Source organism: Toxorhynchites rutilus, chromosome 2 (assembly GCF_029784135.1).
Source record: "Toxorhynchites rutilus septentrionalis strain SRP chromosome 2, ASM2978413v1, whole genome shotgun sequence".
NCBI lineage: Eukaryota > Metazoa > Arthropoda > Insecta > Diptera > Culicidae > Toxorhynchites > Toxorhynchites rutilus.
In genome coordinates, this window is record NC_073745.1 from 158,318,683 (window position 1) to 158,334,163 (window position 15,481).

General features: G+C 39.7%; 1 protein-coding gene across 3 annotated transcripts in view; it reads left to right on the forward strand.

Annotated features, from left to right (window-relative positions):
• LOC129765441 (optomotor-blind protein) overlaps window positions 1-15,481 on the forward strand; it is a 296,805-nt gene that overhangs the window by 276,308 nt on the left and 5,016 nt on the right. For 2 of the 3 annotated variants that reach the window (XM_055765767.1, XM_055765770.1), the window contains one exon: window positions 15,175-15,410. In XM_055765767.1, coding sequence (XP_055621742.1) covers window positions 15,175-15,410 — 236 coding nt within the window. The remainder of the gene's footprint in view (window positions 1-15,174; window positions 15,411-15,481) is intronic. The other variant, XM_055765769.1, reaches the window with a different exon arrangement.

The following is a 15,481-nucleotide window of genomic DNA, read 5'->3' on the forward strand; positions in this document are numbered from 1 at the left end:
GAGGTTTTCCACGATAGCTCACACACGGACACTTTCCACGTTTCTGTTGAATTAGGATAAAAGTGACTTTCGTTGGAAACCGTGCAATACTCCTCTATCTGTAGCGCTCGTGTGCTCGAATGCAGTCGCGTGTTTTCCGGCACAGCGAATTTGGCCGGTGTGAGGCTATAATTTAGACCATCAGACACACATCCAGCGGGAACTTGAAAACGGTGGAACCACGGCAGAAAAACGATTGTAGCACCTCTGAAGGTGGGAAAGCACCATCATCAAATATAGTGATGCCCTTTGGGAGGAGAGTCAGGGGGAATGGATGCGAACGGAACGGACCTCGTTTTGAAATTTGGACATGCATGCTCGTATTTCTCGCGAACATGAGCGAGCCATTCATCACCCACGGTTGTAACGCCACCATCGCACACGTAACACTATGAAATTTCAGCAGATCCTGCAGCGTGTACAAAGAACATTGACTTTGTTAATATGAATTCCCGTGAATGTTCTCTTGAATGATTTTCGATTCTGATTTTCATTGGTTTCGTTGTCCGCAAAATTGTAGCAGTACAAGTAAAATTAAATTGGTACAATTTTTCATAAATTATGGGAACACATATCATTCCACACTAAAAGTTGTATGAAGCGGCCAGCAGCCGACGACAGAGTTCTGGTAACATGTCAATGATATTAACCAGCAATTGTTAATTGCGCCTGACGTCTGCGCATCGGCACACAGTCGGATGCTAGAATAAGCGGAACATCGTTATAAAAGATCGCGAACAGCATTGGTTCTAAAGGGTGTGTCACATCAAATTGCATCACGGAAAAAACGCTGTAGAAATTCGCCCAGTAGACCGATCCTTTTGAAAATTTTAGACAGTAAAATAAAAACTATTAAACAACTTTTGGCATTTTCTTTTTATTCATACTTCGAGCCCAAGCCCGTATGCTCGCACCTTCCTCTTTACCCCGTCCATAAGGTTCTGTACAACGTCAGGTTGTAGTTTTTTTTTAACAGAAATCCATTTTCTCTTGAAGTCCGCCTCCGATTTGACAACTTTTGGGTTCTTCCGGAGGGCCTGCTTCATAATCGCTCAATATTTCTCTATTGGGCGAAGCTCCGGCGCGTTGGGCGGGTTCATTTCCTTTGGCACGAAGGTGACCCCGTTGGCTTCGTACCACTCCAACACGTCCTTTGAATAGTGGCACGAAGCGGGATCCGGCCAGAAGATGGTCGGGCCCTCGTGCTGCTTCAATAGTGGTAGTAAGCGCTTCTGTAGGCACTCCTTAAGGTAAACCTGCCCGTTTACCGTGCCGGTCATCACGAAGGGGGCGCTCCGCTTTCCGCAAGAGCAGATCGCTTACCACACCATGTACTTTTTGGCAAACTTGGATAGTTTCTGCTTGCGAATCTCCTCCGGAACGCTGAATTTGTCCTCTGCGGAGAAGAACAACAGGCCCGGCAGCTGACGAAAGTCCGCTTTGACGTAGGTTTCGTCGTCCATTACCAGGCAATGCGGCTTCGTCAGCATTTCGGTGTACAGCTTCCGGGATCGCGTCTTCCCCACCATGTTTTGCCTTTCGTCGCGGTTAGGAGCCTTCTGAACCTTGTATGTACGCAGGCCCTCCCGCTGCTTGGTCCGCTGGACGAATGAACAAATTCAGCTTATTGGCGACATCCCGGACCGAACTTCTCGGATCACGAGCATCCATTTTTGCCGTTCTTCACCTTCCGGTCGATGGTTAGGTTCTCGAAGTATCGTTTTAGTACTCTGCTGACCGTGGATTGGACGATTCCCAGCATCTTACCCATGTCCCGATGTGACAACTCCGGATTCTCGAAATGAGTGCACAGGATTAATTCACGACGCTCTTTTTCGTTCGACGACATTTTTCCAAATTTACGAAAAATTGACAGTGAAGCATGGCCAACGTGATCTATACACTCTTATCTGATTATAAGCGAAAGCTGAAGATATAATTCCTGAAAATTAAATTTCTACAGCGTTTTTTCCGTGATGCAATTTGATGTGACACACCCTTTAGATGCTGCCTTGTGGAACTCTTGAAGAATACAGCGAAATAAATAAAATTCAACCCCTTGGAACTTGTTGGTAATCCTGAAAAGAACCGTTGGGTTTACATGACTTTGTAGGATGTGCTAAAGATTGTTGATACATGATATATTCTTGTTCTCGCGACTGTTGTATCCTCATTGCCAATATGTATCTCTTCTCCTAGAGACTCACTGCCACAACAGGCCGTTCTATCAGCTTCGACAAAGCATTATATCAATATAACGCATTATATCATTATAATACATACACAAACACTTTTCACACGCTTCTAGCGTCTTGTTGGTATTCGTCGTGTGGGGCGATCAGAAATTGGCTGAACCCGCCTTTCTTTTGTTGCACGAATGGTTGTGTGTAAATCTTTTTTGATCTCACGGATGATCAAGTTGTCCGTTCATGTATCACGTTTTGATCCTCTTCCCGATCGGTCAGGAATACTTCCATGCTGTTGATACTTCAAAATAATATTCTGAATTACTTCGGGGCTTACATAGTCTGAAGCTATTTTCCATTGAGATTCGTTACACAATAAAATTTTGAACATGATTCGAAATTTTGTATCCGTTCATTTTTACAGAGCTCCGCAAGCTTGAAAAAAATCACTTGGTCACAAGAAGTTGGTTGAAGAGCTCTAAAATTTATGTTTGTAACAGATGTAAATAATGAAGTATCTGAGATGACACCACGGTTCTTGCAAACGGTTCTTGAAAGTATCCAAAGTCATATGTTTTACATCACCCAGCTCTTCTAGCATGTATCCCCAACTGCTAGAGTCGCTAATGGATTCAAATCGGGCCATTCAGAGGTGCTGATAAACCACGGTAAATTTTCCTTGAACCACTTCTGAACAACAAATGCCTTATGTACTGGCGCTGAATCCCGTTCAAAGCAAAAACTTTCTATTTTAAATAATTCCTTGGCACAAAGCAGCAAATGGTCTTCGATGACGTGGTGTAAATAGTAATCTTTGTTGATTTTCACGCCCTTGTCGATAAATAGCAGTGGCAACTTTCCTCCGTTGGATATTGATCCTCAAACCATCACAACTGAAGTATTCTAAAAATGTTCATTTCACGAAACATTTTTGTTGCCGGATTTCGCCGGATACGCTCGTTAACCGCTTTGATCACCACTGCAATCCACTCATTCCGTTTCCTACCCGGTTTCGGCGTGGGGACAACTGTGGCAGTTTCCTCGAATCCTCGTTTGATGGTCATGTACACGAATAATCTGCCCAAATTCAGATGTGACAGCTTCCTTCTGATCTGTATGTTGCTCATTCCAGCAAGATGCAAGTTGTTGATTTGTTCTCTATTTAAATTCATTGCAATTTTCCTCTGAAAAAAGGGAAACACTGGCTTTATCACTCACAAGAAAAATATACACATGTTTTGCAATCAAAACAAACATAACATATACAGCATATTAACAGGGTATGGCAGAGTATACAGCGAGAGGCACTCAAATGTGTGTATCACTTTCACAGTGACACCCTGTAAATGGAAATGGAAGGCCAAATGGGTTGGTAAGTGGAAAACCCGAAGAAGAAAAGATTCGATTTGAACTGCCTTTATTTTGTTTTATTCGTCTCGTCCCGTAGTTCTATATAGCGGAGAGAAAAATCGGAAAATATTCGGAAAACTCTGAAGGAAGGTCGGAAGATTCGGAAAGTTGAATTCCACTGTGTTCTACAATTACATCATGATAAGCGTTGTTAGTCCATTTGAGGTTTGCGCAAACGAAATTGTTCGTTGTTCGAACGTGAAAATGGATTTTCGAAATAACGCTTTCCTATATCTTTTATCGATATGAATAAAAATTGAAGGCCGAGGAAGGAATGGTCCATCTTTATTTTGATGCATTCGTCTCTTCCCGTAGATCAATGTTATGATGAGAAAAAAAATTTAAAAATTTTAAGGTTTTTAATCTATCATTGATTCAAATCAAGATTGCTTCATCAATAGTTCAGAATTCATCGCACTCCTGACGGAACAGGATCGAACAAAAGAAATGCAACAACGGAACACAAGATATTCTTATAATTATTTAAAACCATGCAGCCAAGGTGCAGTGAGCAAAGTTTTGAATTATTTTTTCGAGAATAATTTACTCGAGAAGTTTCGAGGTAGCATATAATGAGACTTCATCTCGATAGTTGTATACAGTTATCCTGCAACCCATCTTGCGAATCAAGAAAACATAGAATTCCCTCCAACAGATTCTGGAGTCACCATATATCAGGGAAGAGATTTGAAACGTTCAGCGGCGCTCCCAGTAACGAACGAAGAAGCCGAAAGTAAACTGGAGAGCTCAATGAGCTCCAGTCCAGATGGTATTTCATCTTCGGTCCAGAAGCGCTGCTTGTCTGCTCTAGCAACAGTAATCGATATGAACAATTGCTCATCCGACAAGCTTCTGGAGGGGACAGTAACCGTGACTTATCCCAGTAACCACTCCGGCGCCAGTACTTTTGTTGCTGCTGGAGGGTGACCAATCTTGACGGAAAAGGCTGTAATAACGGTCGAATGGTACTTCTCGACAACACCTACTTCGATGACAGGAATCAGCTAAACGCATGACTGGGTCAGACGGATCCAGGGCTTCCAAAGCATTATACACGTCGTGTCCTGGTGTTTCGTTTACTGTCAATCAGAATCACTGGGTCCAGCTGTTGTATAGTCTGCTATGCACAATTTGTCGCCAAGCATCAACTATGTGAGTTTTAGAAAACGGCTCACTTCTAAACAATCTTCTCAGGGTCGGCAAAAGTAATCGACTTCAATGCAGGGTTACTACATCTACAGAAAAATCTGTATTTACACAGATTTCTCAGATTTTATACAGTCAATACAGTTTTGTCTGGTTTTCATACAGGTTTATATATTTTTCAAAATAACTATTCAATAATAGTTATGGCTTGATCTCAATAATATTTTTTCCCAACTCACCAATTTTATTCATATAGCATTCGAATCAGTCTGAATCAGTGTCATTTTGGCATTCACACGTATCGTGCAGTACTGCTTTTTCGTGTTAATTTTATGGCGAAAAGATGCAAAAGTTTGCGTCATCGGCTAGCGTTACAATAAATAAATAACACTGTTTATCTTTTTCCTACTAAATCACAGTGAATACGAATTTTTACGTGGATACCATCAACATCGTCAAATTCATAATAACTATGCCAATCAATGATACTAAATCTAAGATTATGAATCAAGATTGAATCTATACATTTAATCCTTTGCGGTCCTATTGAATTTCGACACATGTGTCGTACTGGTCGCAATTTTTTTCATGATAAATCAATGATGTATAGATGAACAGGATTCCTTTATTTATAGTAAACTTCTGATAAGTATTTAAACAATGTTTTTATGTTTATGTTCATAAAATATTTGCTATAATTCTTCTGCGAGTGATATCCTTCGCATGTATCACAAAAATAACAAGTTTGGCGTCTTTCTCCTTTCATCTTTTTGTTTGAACATACAGAACAATGCTCTTTACATCTACACAGTGCCGCAATACATGGAGTTTTTAATCCTTTCCTCAAGCATGGATGACAACTTTTGTTTATACTGAGTACCGTTATCTATTATTCATAGTAGCACCGTTTTGGTTTGCAAATAAGTTCACAAGACGCTCAAATTCGTTTAGAGAAAGTGTGAACTGATACATTGTTGCATAAATTATAATATTAGTATACTTCTTTGCTGTGGTGGCTGAAAGTAGACAAACGACCGCAAAGGGTTAAAACAGATTTTGATACAGATTTTCTGAGAAAAAACACAGATAAAAAGATTTTTTGAGAACAAAAACATTGATTTTATTATGGCAACCCTGATTGAATGTCCATTAGAACCGACATAGACCACATAGAATCCGCATAATCTTTTTATGTAGGAATTACCATGTCAATACGCAAAAATAAGACACCTATTCTGGGACACACTGTACAACAGAGCGGTAGTGATTTGTTTGTTTTCCATCAACAGATTTTTATCTACGGGCATAATAGTAGAGATACGATACTTAGTTGATGTACCGTTTTGTCCAATATTCCAAGACATATAATGTCTCGCTTCCGATTATCCTGGAATATTTGGAAGAATATTTTGCTGAGGATTTACCATGATTGCTGGTCGTTTTGTTATAAATCGGTACTAGACCATCACGATCACAAGAACCATTTAGCATACATCTATGTTCATGACACTTTTTTGTTTCTATAAAAACATAACGATGTTATGCTTCTGTAAAACCTGGTGCTCCAATTAAAATGCAATAAAGTGTATGCTCATGAAAAGAGAACGTGTTTACGTGGACTGTGTAAAATTTGAGATACATTTTCTCTTGTTAATGACGTAGGCCTGGTCAATTGACCAAGCATCACCTTCGAAGGACCTGTTCTACGACGAAGCATCATTCGTTGGTTAATCAAATTAACCTTAAAAAAAAGTTAATACCGTCTGTTAGTAAATGGCACCAGCTGACGGTGAGCAACAGTTACATTTTAATTGTTAATGGAAATGAATTGAAACCTCTCTCCATTATTCACATACACTTCATGTGGCATCTTTGTTGCTATATGCTATGGTACGATGCTAGTAGGTACGATCCCCCTTGGGGAATATACGGACACAAGTGAAAGTTCAAGGACACGCTAATTATATTACGCATCGCATCACGATGCTCGCCTTTCCTCTGCGGGCCAAACAGGGAATACAAATTGATACAGAACTAATCATGGCCATTAATTTACCTTCATAAAACTTCATGTGCCAATAATCGCGTTAATTTGTGCACGATCCTTGAAGTTCGTTTTATAGAACTTTTTCATCATGAAGCCGAACCCACAAAAACATGTTTACATGCATGTTACTTCGGGAAATTTTGTTCACCTCTGCTGATGAAGAAAGATCGAAGCGACGAAAGCACATTGTTTTGCAGCTTGTCTACGAGGCGATGAAGTGAGACAAGCGAAGTCAGTACAATTCAATTTCGAAATTACACAACACTTTTTTGCAATTTTGATACCGCGCATACGCTTATGAGTGGAACCAAAAATGTAATTCTTACGTTTAAAGAGAACAATATTGGTTTTAATTTGCTATGATCTGGCTGCAACTGGTCGTTTTGTGGAAACGGTTTATCATAACAATAGATTACCATTGGAACCATAACGAATGGAAAGATAGAAATGTGTATAAAACGGGTCGCATTGTGCTGCAATTGAGATGTTGAGGATGTGATCTGGTCGTGTGGAATAGTCCGTGGCACGTGGCCTAAATGACTTGGGATGACACACTTGCCGTGCGCACATTATGGTTCTCTCTCTCTGTCTAGCTGAGCTTCTGCCGGCTGCTACCGGGAAGTGGCGGGTAATTTACAATAGTGACAGTGTTCGTTCCACGAGAGAGGGGTTGTTGTTCAGCTCAAGAGGGTGAGTTTAAATGTCTTTTGTTTGGGAGTAATTTTCTAATGGGCGACAGGGTCAATTGAGCTATTCATTTTATTTGTTATTGCCAGTGAAAATTTATGCCCCGAAAAGGGATCGGCAAATGTTTTGAGAATTGCGATTAATTGAGGATATTTTATTATGGAAATCTACTGTTCCGTTCACTATTATACAATTGATATGGCGATATTGAACTACTACAATTAAATCTCATAGAATCGATTTGGACTCAAATGGTTTTTGATTCCCGAACGTGCCTTGAGTAACTTCACCTATAAATTTTAGTATTAATAACGCCAACTAATATGTCTTGAGTTTTTTTCGAATGGCAAAGTTTTAAAGGTACGCGCGTGTCAGTACAAGTCGGCAGAACAGTCTTAGGTAAACAAAACACCTATATATATATATATATATATATATATATATATATAGGTGTTTTGTTTACCTAAGAATGTTCTGCCGACTTGTACTGACACGCGCGTACCTTTAAAACTGCCATTCGAAAAACACTCAAGACATATTAGTTGGCGTTATTAATACTAAAATTTATATGTGAAGTTACTCAAGGCACGTTCGGGAATCAAAAACCATTTGAGTCCAAATCGATTCTATGAGATTTAATTGTAGTAGTTCAATATCGCCATATCAATTGTATAATAGTGAACGGAACAGTAGATTTCCATAATAAAATATCCTCAATTAATCGCAATTCTCAAAACATTTGCCGATCCCTTTCGGGGCATAAATTTTCACTGGCAATAACAAATAAAATGAATAGCTCAATTGACCCTGTCGCCCATTAGAAAATTACTTATATATATATATATATATATATATATATATATATATATATTTAATTAATTGAGATATATTTAATATATAATATATTATCATATATTCACATATAAATAATATATTTCACCAGGAAATTGAAAAAAAAAAATCACTTGAAGTGTATCAAGGATTTTCGCAATATGCCCCCGCACTTATCTATGACTAGTTGAATCTATTCCCTTGTTAGTTCAGATATTCCAACAAAAACGTGACATCCTAACGAAAGTTTTTCGCGAAAGAGGCTGCACTAATTTTGCGGATATTGAGCATCAGGACACCAGGCTTGAGTTATTGGCTCGAGTCACAGACTTTGAATAGTTATGCGACCATGCGGTTTAGTATAGGTTGCTCTTGCACGATGCCTCGGTCGCGATCAATTGACAGTAATTCAACGGTAATTTCGAAAAAGTTGACGCTTTCCGAGCACTGCTTCGAAGCTTGCTTTAGCTGACCGATGAAAAACTGCGTCAGATCGGCTTCACCAAATTCGTTTCTTCAGATCACGTTTTACGAGCATTCCTTGAAAAGCACGCTTAGATTAACTTCCTACAATTCTCTGAAATGAGATCCTAGACACTGAGTATCTGTGGGTGCAACGAAAAGTTTCAAAATTTTGTTTGTTCACTCAAATATTCTGAGCATCCTCAAATCGCGCAAAAGTCGTTCCAGTTCTGCATCCTTCATTAACCCAATTCTGCCGAGGATTTAGCTTCATCATACGCATTCCATGATAATTCCGAATCAAACACTTCAGAGATGGTTACAGCCGAGCCGGAATCCCTAATTCCAGATATGATGTAGGCCATCGGTTGGATTGCGTAATGATGCATAGTCATGCGAGTAAGATGTCGCCATCGATTTCAAGCTATACACGATTCGTAACGTGCTCGGTAGTGTATCTCATTGTAACCAAAAGAGTGTTCAGGTTAAGCTGCTTGAAATCTGTCTTGACGTGGGATTCGTCGTTCTTTACCACGCAATCGAACTTCGTCAACATAGTCGTGTACAGGTTCCAGAATAGTGTTTAAAGGCCTCTTGTTTTGTTCATCATTGCAATTTGGAGCGACTTCTTCTTCTTATTGGATGGCACTAATGCTCCCAGTGGATCTTTTAGCTTCTCAACGTTGGTATTACTTGCGTCATTTTTTCAGGCGTAAGAGTATTCCTATCTCATTGATACACACTTTTTATCTCACGATAATTTTGTTGTATATGAAACAGTAGCCATTCAAGCGTATGAGTATTTCTATTTTATAGAAACACATATTGTAAGTTACACACAAATTACAATTACACACAGACCGTAATGTGAGCGGTAAGGGACTGGGATTACCGTAACATGATGATTGTTGTGTGGACGTAGTAGCTAGAATAACACGCAAAGATGGTCAATTGAGGGCCCTGAGTTATGAGCTCATGATCATTCGCTTAGTAACGGGCACGCAACCAATTAGGCTACGATGACCCCCTATATTTAAAATAGTAGTACTTAGTTGAGATGTCTGTGTCAAATAACACATGTTGAATGTATACCTCAGTGGCAAACTTTAGAATACGTGTGACGACAGTACGGAAGTCGGAAGAAATTTCTTTGACCAAAAATTCCCGCTGCCAGAACGGGAATCGAACCAGAACCCCCGGTAATAATATGTGCACTAACCACACGACCACAGGAGCACTTATGTGGAGTGGCTACCTTCTTATAAGTCGACAAGATTGTTCGTTTTTCTGCTCGATGCACAGTTGTAGACGACATACTCAGCTTGTTTGCGACATCTCAAATGGATAGACTTGGAAGCACTGGTTACTTTTTTCGTCGTCGCTGCGACTTCCGAATTACTCTCGATCCAGACTTCCTGGCTGTTGACAAACATTCCCTAAATTATTTTGTTATTTTGGTGACTTTTAACACTTTTAACGATTTCGTTAACTCAACATGCGAGTAAAGCTCGAGTTTATTTTACTTCAGCGCTCCTAGTGGTGAGGATCATAGCAAGCATTGTAGTGAAACTGTATTTGAAGGTTTTTAGAACGATTGCCGGATTTCGCTGTCGAATTATGATATCGCCATGAAATTCAATGCCAACCAAACCACGGTCAAAAGAATTCGTCTGCGAAAAGGTTTTCCGTCTTTCCGGGCCAGTAAGCAACCGAACAAGATATGGAAGCAGTGGTCAGAAGACGTTCCTGAAAGTTGTACAATGAGGTTCTTACGAAAAACGAGGGATCTATCCTCATGAACAACGCATCATTCGTGAAAATTTATTATGCGCATCTTCTCGGACAAAAGAGTAAAGCAGCTGGTCGAGGTGATGTCCCTAGCAAGTTTAAATTCATTTTTGTCGAGAAATTCACAAGAGAGCTCATGATCTGGCAAAGGTATTTGCAGCTGCAGACAGAGTGATAAGCGACACTGTGGATTCCAGAATGTACAATCAGAAGTGCCTGAAAAACAACGTGTTCGTCCGCACATTAAATATCACATAACTCTCCGCCGTTGCGTTTGGATTTCTGCAAAACGTACGTGAGATCAATAACGGAACATATCGCCGGGACGTATCTAGAGGAGTTCCGCAGTCGCGTTTGTAGTTCGATAGAAAAGTACGAGTGATCAATAATATAATATATTGCTGGTCTAACACATTTTACAGGTTTTCCTTCTCAGGATGCATAAAGATAGTCTCTGCTGTGTTTTGTGACTCATGAGATTCTCGGATTTTCGTCGTTTAGTCGAGTGGTCGATAGTTCGTGTTTACATAATCACTTACCTCATGTTTCATGTTTCTTTGTTTTTAAGAGGCTTTAAACTTTGCAGTTCATTCGCCTCCAAGACTTACCTCATTGACTTCATAAACCTACCCACTAATAATCAACCTTCCCATGGAGAAATTTCACGCCGAATCGACCGGCCGCTGACCTCTTCGATTTTTTTTTTAAACAGAGAAATTGGTTATATCTTTATATTATATCTTAAAATTTCAAAAAATACTGTTCTGAACTGTCCGAGAACTCACGGACAAATTCAGTTCGTCCCGGATCTTTTTCGAGGCCTGGATAGGTTCTTTCTTGGAGGCTCGCTTTGTGGAAGTGTCATCCTTCGCGGTTGTTTTCCTCGTCCCAAGTACTCTGCGATTTCGCGTTGGCTGCTGCCTGCTTTGGACATTTTGTGGACGACCATCCGTTATGCTTCCGTGCAATTATGCGCGCCATTTTTCGTTGATTCGTTAATTCGAGAATTAACACCTTACATTCTTCTTGTTCACATGATAAATACTCACCAGGATCCAAAAAAAAACATAAAATACCACCGAGAAACAATCGATATTCTTCAAAAATCGATCGAAACAACACTCGAAATAGCCGAAACGAGGAACTGGTCCTAAATTTTGTCGCGTCATTTTAGTTCTTAGGTATGCTTAACACGCATTTTCAAATGAATTACTATTGTTTTAACTACAGATGTTTTAAATTTATTCGAACAATACAAATCAAATATTTTAAATGGATTGAAGCACTGGATAGGATTATTTTTTCTCAATGTTTGGTCACTTCCTTTTTTAGCTTAAGCAGTGGTCTAAATGTTTGATCCGACACTGTACTCTTAAGCAGTGTTGCCACACGTACAGATTGATCTGGAAAGGTATAGATTTTTTCGTTATTTCCGGTACAGATTCTGTACGGTGCAGCATACTGATTTTCTTCAAAAAGTACAGATTGTTACAGATTTTTTTCCGCGTTTGAAATTTCTTACGTTCGAACAATGCAACTTCAAGGTACATGACGACTTTTACGCCGCAGTATCGCTTGGGGCGATATTTTTTAATTTTTAATTCATGATAGTACGCAATCTAGATTAAAAAAAAAAAAAAAGGCATTATAAAACATACAAAGGACTTGCAAATGTAAATGTAGTATTTGTAGTAAATAAATCAATATTTTTTTATGTTAAATTTCTACAACGAATATTTTCTATGATACAAATTTTTGGTACAGATTTTTGAACGAAAAAGTACAGATGAGAAAGATTTAAATGTGGCAACACTGCTCGTAAGTCCAATAGAATAGTTGTCGGAACGGTGACGGAACGTTGTATGTGCAGCGCACATTACTTTCTCAAAAACCATCTAAATTACTATTTACTCTATGAATATAATTACTCAATGTATTCAAACTCGTAGTTCTCAGCTTCACTTAACTATTAAAAAAAATCCTAGCATTTCCGCTCAAAACTTTTCTATAATATAATATCATTTTCAGACACAATTTGGTTTCACGTCAAGACAGCGTAGTCATTTTTGCATATGTCGATTTGAAGGGATTTGAATCTCGGGCGGATTTTAGAATGCAGAAGTCGATCTCGTTTGGGTTATAGAATGCAACATCGTGCTAATTTTAAATCCATTCGGGTTCCGCAATAGGTGTGTATATCTTCCTATCAAACATATCTTCGTTAAAACCTCAGTCTGCTGAACATCGCCGCAGAAGATATTGTCGAGGAAGAATATATTGAGCTTCCTGTCGATGGCTTGGCTTTCTTAAACATCGCAAAACACAAAGAGCACTTTGTGTCTTCCGGTACCCCTTAGAACTATTGGTCTCATGAAATTTATTTGGTCAAAAGTTATATTGGAAAGGTTAGCCATCTGGTGGCAATGATTTGACCCAGTACTAATTACAAACGTAATATTGAACTGAACAAGTACTTTGCGCTTTGTTTATTGAGTATGAGAATGATTTTGATCGTTTTCTTTCTCTTAAAATATGTAAAAAACGAGAGATTTTACCATCTCTAGAGCAATTCTTCCGAATTCCGTTTCGAAACAAATGATTCGTCTCTGAAGAGAACTAGAATAAAAAATCTCCAATCTCCATCTCCAAGTCGGAATAGCATTCAATGATCTTCAGCTCCACTTTTCTTCTCAACAAAATAGACAAATTAGACTTCCCGCAAAAATGACACTTTTTATTTTAATTTGTTGTGCAACGTAAGAACTTCACGACATTCACTAAGACGTGACGCGAAACAAGACAAACACTTATTGTTCTTACTATTTAAACGGTTTAAAATTACCTTAAATGTCGACCGGTTTCGGGCGCGAAGCTGCTAATCTACGGGACAATGTCCGACTACTTGGCTAAAATGAAATCCCGGATGAACTGAATGTTAGTAACAGATATCTAACGTCTTTGAAATTTAACAATAACCGGAATCATGTTCGGAAAACGACCTGAATTTCTTTCCTACTCTCAATATGATAAAAGAACGATCATGAATAGCACTCCCTTCTATTGAATGGTAGTAAAATAGTGGACGCAAAAGTGCGTGTAGAAACCATTACACCCCATCTTCCGGGGCGCCTCTCTCTACTCTAACTAACCCTTTCGCAGTGTTGTTTGATCGAAGTCGCACATTCTTTGTTGACGAGATGCAAATCAAATGACAGCGTGGCATTCCGATTTTGTTTAGCAATCGCGCGAATTCTGACACGATACTTTATTGCCGGGGCAATCACATTTTGGGTAAATATTATTTTGTGTGTGCCATCACACTCCAGTTGCTTCTTGGGGCGCCAAAGTTATAGAGAAGGAAAAATATACCTTCGCGTTGATAAAACCCTTTCGTATCCGCGGTGTTTTGTTTTATGTTCCCAACAGAGGTAAGGGAAGTCAACAGTGTTGTTCGGTGAAACGCTCGTTCAATACGTCTTTTTTCCCTGTTAAAACTATCTCAAGATTTTGCTGTTTGGTAGTTCGAAAAAGAAATACATCCCAACAGTTTAATTTAAGCAATACTTTAAGAATACATACCATAAAAATAGTTGATGTACCGCACCAAAAAATAACGATCGAGTGTCACCCCCGCCACAGGGGGAGCCCTTTTGTTTATTCGATTAGCACATAACCATCTATCAACCGCGTAACGCCTTTGATGCGTACGATTGATGCTTCGGTGGCGACGAAAGAGTTAAACTGCACACATGCCATTCCGAGCTATTATTTATTCATGGCGTAGGACACAAACTCGGAACGGCCGTTTGTTGTCGATTTACATACACGAACCCGGGTGCGGTGCTCAAAACAAAACGCTCATAAAATCTGATTTTAGTTCTATTGTCGCTTCCTATCCTGAAAATATCTGCTCAGTGCTGGCAGAAGTACTCTTTTCTCCCGATTTTTGGTTCCACTTCCTGCCACGTGGCTGCGCAATTTATCATTCCGATCGTAAAGGTCCGTCGTCATTCAATTAGACCGAGACTCACTATTCATCGCTGTTTGCAAACTTTTGAGAAAAACCTCTTCACCAGCCACCGAAAGGAAACTGCCAAATCATGATACGCTCAGCTTCGTTGGTATCGAAAGCCGAACTGTGAGTGCATAAATTATCAGCTAAACATAAACATCTTTGCTGTTGTACGGCCAGACAGATAGATTGTTGCAGTAATTTCAATTTGTTTGGCATGAATCACCACCACCCTTCCACAGAGCACTTCAAGTTTAGAGCCACAAGCATCCCCTAATACCCGGCGGGGTATCGCATTCACCCTACGCAATCTGCATGGGAAATCGATCATTAGCACCCTTCACCAAAGGGTAAATTCCGTAATGACTGGCTTTCGGGAGGAAACACTCATGCGATACGTTCTAATTTGTGAGCGCTTAGAATGGAGAAGGGTGATAACTTTCGGGTGATTTGTAGCTTGTTGACACATTGTCGGGTATCTTGGTTTTAGTTCGTTAAATCAGTCCCCCATCAGAATGTGCGCACTTTGACCCGCTGCTTTACACTTCTAAAAAATTTCTCTCAAGTGGCTCTTTCCCTCTTTCCAGCTGCTCTGCTTTCCGACAGTCGCTCATGGGCCAACGAAGCTCGGATGGCGACAAACTTAGCCCTAGTTCCGTTAGTTCCTCCCGAGGTCCGGCTGGATTGGATCACCGAACAAATAGCATATCAACGATGGACGATGACGACAAACTGCTGGATGTCGTCGGACCACCTCAAAGTCCGCTTCTGTCACTCAGCCAACAAATGCAACAGCACGCAGGTAAGAATCAGAGCTTGGTGGGCGACAATTGAAGAACAATTTCTGATCATTATTTGATTTTTTTCTCCTCT